Genomic DNA, 3077 nt, shown 5'->3' with positions numbered 1-3077 from the left:
AACTATTGGCAGTGACTACCTTTGGCATAACATTATCTGAAAGCTGTACAAATCGCAATGAAGCCTATTTGACATTACCCTCTTGTAAAGCACTTCAGGAAAGAGTTGCAGGCGTCTATATAATAGAAACATTGAGTGACACAACTCTAGCAAATAACAGAATAGTGGCCTAAATGAAAAACTGCAGGGGTTTGGGTAACCAAAAACACTGTTGCTAGTTCGGAAATGTAACAGGAAGTATTGTGTTTTTTACACCAGCCTATCAGGTTGGTCTTTGACTTCAGACCTGCATATTGGTACATACTTATTTCAAGTGTTTATCCGGTCAGAGGACTAACCTGAAGTTGGAGCTACACACAACGATGATCAGAATCGGGGTTGTTGTGGTATTATTCAGTACAATATGTAAGTTTTGTAATTCCTACCTTGACTTGTCTAACCGTAATGTGATTCTGTTCACAATGTAAGAATTGGAGGGGGAAATTGTCTTTATGGGGTTTCTGATACTGTTGAGCTTTCGTCAGTCCTTCAGTCCTAGTTCATCTGATTAACCTAAACTTTTCTATCTGTTTTGCAATTTTAGATGTGACAAAATGCAACAATGTGCAGCGGCATATTCAAGTTCAGGGGGTTCAAATTGGTGACCCAGTGACTCTCTACTGTGTTTTCTCAAAGCAAGTATACAATGAAGGAAACATGTTCTGGTTTAAGCAAATAACGGGGGAAATCCCTCAAGTTGTTGCAAGGATGCAGAAATTTCAGCCCAGGCCTGAACTGTACAAGGAATTTAACAATTCACATCTCAATGTGGAGAGGGCTGAAGCTGACGGGATATATCGTCTTACAATCCCAAAGATGGAACCAATGGATGAAGCTATTTACTATTGCGCAAGTAGGACAGACTATGAAGTAAACTTGATCAATGGGACTTTTTTAGTATTAAAAGGTAATGAGAAGATATTAATGCCCATTATTTTTTGTTCAGGGTTCTTACGTCTTCATATGTTTTCTATGTGTCTGTGTGGTTTAACATTCATGTTCATTTTTGAAAGTTTTGTTTCAGATTGATTTATATGAAACAATAAATGTTCCATTTAGGTAAGAATCACCAGAAGTCTGATTACAAGACCGTGGTACAGCGGCCAATGTCTGACCCATTCCACCCAGGAGAAAATGTGACTCTGCAGTGTACAGTACTCTCTGAGACCTGTACAGGAGAACACAGTGTGTACTGGTTCAGAGCCGGATCAGGAGAATCCCATCCAGGAGTCATTTACACCCCTGGGAACAGGAGTGATGAGTGTGAGAAGAGCCCTGAGACTCCCTCTCCTACACAGAGCTGTGTCTACAGCCTCTCTAAGAACAACCTCGGCCCCTCTGATGCTGGGACTTACTACTGTGCTGTGGCCACATGTGGTGAGATCCTGTTGGGCAATGGAACAAAATTGGACATGGCCACTGACACGAAATGCAATGAGTCAGGTAGAATCATTTGAATTAAAGTGTACAGATGTAGGATCTTCATTTGAGCCATTTTTCTAAAACAGGAAAATAATCCTTCAGCAGCATGAACTGTGGATATAATTAATGGACGTTTTTGTGGGGGTTGATACGTTTTTTGGTCAGGGCAAATTAAGTCTGAAATTTCAAAGTGGAAATTACCAACTTTAGAATCCTTCAGAAAACTCAAAGCACTACAAGTCGCATTTCCTGATGTACAGTAAAATTCTTATTAACATAAGTGTGATCAAATTAAGATCTTACATCTGTAGGCCTAATCATTCATTTATAGTGCCAATACATTAACCTAAGCCAATACATTTTTCTTGGATAAAAATGATGATAGATACTTCATGATATTCATATTTATCTTTGTTTCAGAAAAGGCTATGGTAGCGGTTGTTGTTGGTTTGGCAGTGGCGTTGGTGTTGTGTGGGATTGGGATCATCTTCCTTGCCTGCACCAGAAGTAAAGAGCAAGTCTGCGACAATTGCAAAGGTAAGCAATACAATTACGAAAATATGCAAGATAACTTTTGCTACCCTGAAGATACAGTAGTTTTGAATTGCTATGGAGATGTATCTTGTCTTTCATCCCTGTCTGATGAAAACCTTGTAACTCCATTTTTGCCAATGTAATTTTTTTTACACTTATTGAAACATGGTCATTTTTCCAATTTCCTGACACGTTTCTGTTTTGGAGATAAGAGGTTTTCATCAGACAGCGAAGCTTTGTTTGATTTATTGTTTGTTTTCTTTTGAAGCAGTAGATGCCTGTCGGGGAGGAAGACATAATGGATTAAGGGGAGAACAGGTATATTTACATTGTGAAATGGATCAATTCCAATTTGAGGGTGAAATTCGTCAATGACTCTACTATATAGCTCATGATAACGCTTGAAAACAACTCTATGTGACTAATAACGAGCCAGTAATTATTATGAAGTATTTTCCAACCAATATGTGGCCTACTGTCTCATAGAAACTTTTAGTATTTCTGTGAACATAACCTTTAATGGTTTGAAAATGTAATATGAAAAACATGTAATTGAAAAGTATTTATGTGTAATAATCATGGTGTTACTGTGTTTCTAAAATATGTTCCTCCTTAGGATAAAGATGGAGATACGTTGAATTATGCTGCATTGAATTTCTCTGAGAGGAAAACTAGAAGAGGAAGAAAGAAGAGAGAGACACCACAGGAGAGTGTGTACTCTGATGTCAGGTGTTCAGATTGGGAGTAAACTTTGTTTATGTGCAGAGTAACTTAGCCAGTGAACTTAGCATCATCATTCTAAAATGTAACATTAATAATACTTACATTTGTAAGTCAGTGCCCCTTCTACACAGAGAATTTGAAAATATGAGAATATGACAAATTTAATAAAAAATTTATAAAAATCATGATCAAGCAGAACATTAATTAACTCAATGGAAGAAAAGCTATAGTTTTTCTTAAAGGGATATGTTTCTCCCCCCAAATGTTTTAAATGTTTTGTTAGTCCGCTGTGTACAGTCCCAAATAATTGTGCATGTCAGCAGTTAATAAAATAGCGCAGTTTCAGTAAACATCTAAAA

The 3077-nt window shown here is 37.4% G+C and overlaps 1 protein-coding gene across 2 annotated transcripts; it reads left to right on the top strand.

Moving 5' to 3' along the window:
• Nucleotides 1–336: 336 nt before the first annotated feature.
• On the top strand, nucleotides 337–3077 carry LOC139572521 (uncharacterized). 2 transcript variants are annotated; one of them, XM_071395241.1, is made up of 6 exons: nucleotides 337–405; nucleotides 584–946; nucleotides 1099–1482; nucleotides 1882–1998; nucleotides 2264–2313; nucleotides 2612–3077. In XM_071395241.1, exons 1-6 carry the CDS (start codon nucleotides 363–365, stop codon nucleotides 2741–2743), a joined length of 1089 nt encoding a protein of 362 aa, XP_071251342.1. In that variant the 5' UTR covers nucleotides 337–362; the 3' UTR covers nucleotides 2744–3077. The 2 variants fall into 2 exon arrangements, with proteins under 2 accessions (XP_071251342.1, XP_071251343.1); XM_071395242.1 differs by having other exon boundaries at nucleotides 2267–2313; nucleotides 2612–2900.

This window comes from Salvelinus alpinus, chromosome 4 (assembly GCF_045679555.1).
Source record: "Salvelinus alpinus chromosome 4, SLU_Salpinus.1, whole genome shotgun sequence".
Taxonomy (NCBI): domain Eukaryota; kingdom Metazoa; phylum Chordata; class Actinopteri; order Salmoniformes; family Salmonidae; genus Salvelinus; species Salvelinus alpinus.
The sequence above is the reverse complement of the archived record's forward strand: the minus strand, read 5'-3'. Positions and strand labels throughout refer to the sequence as shown.

Coding starts and splice junctions, on each gene's coding strand:
- LOC139572521 (XM_071395241.1), top strand. CDS start 363: ATGATCAGAATCGGGGTTGTTGTGGTATTATTCAGTACAATAT. Junction 947..1,098: donor GACTTTTTTAGTATTAAAAG/GTAATGAGAAGA, acceptor TGTTCCATTTAG/GTAAGAATCACCAGAAGTCT. Junction 1,999..2,263: donor AGTCTGCGACAATTGCAAAG/GTAAGCAATACA, acceptor TTTCTTTTGAAG/CAGTAGATGCCTGTCGGGGA.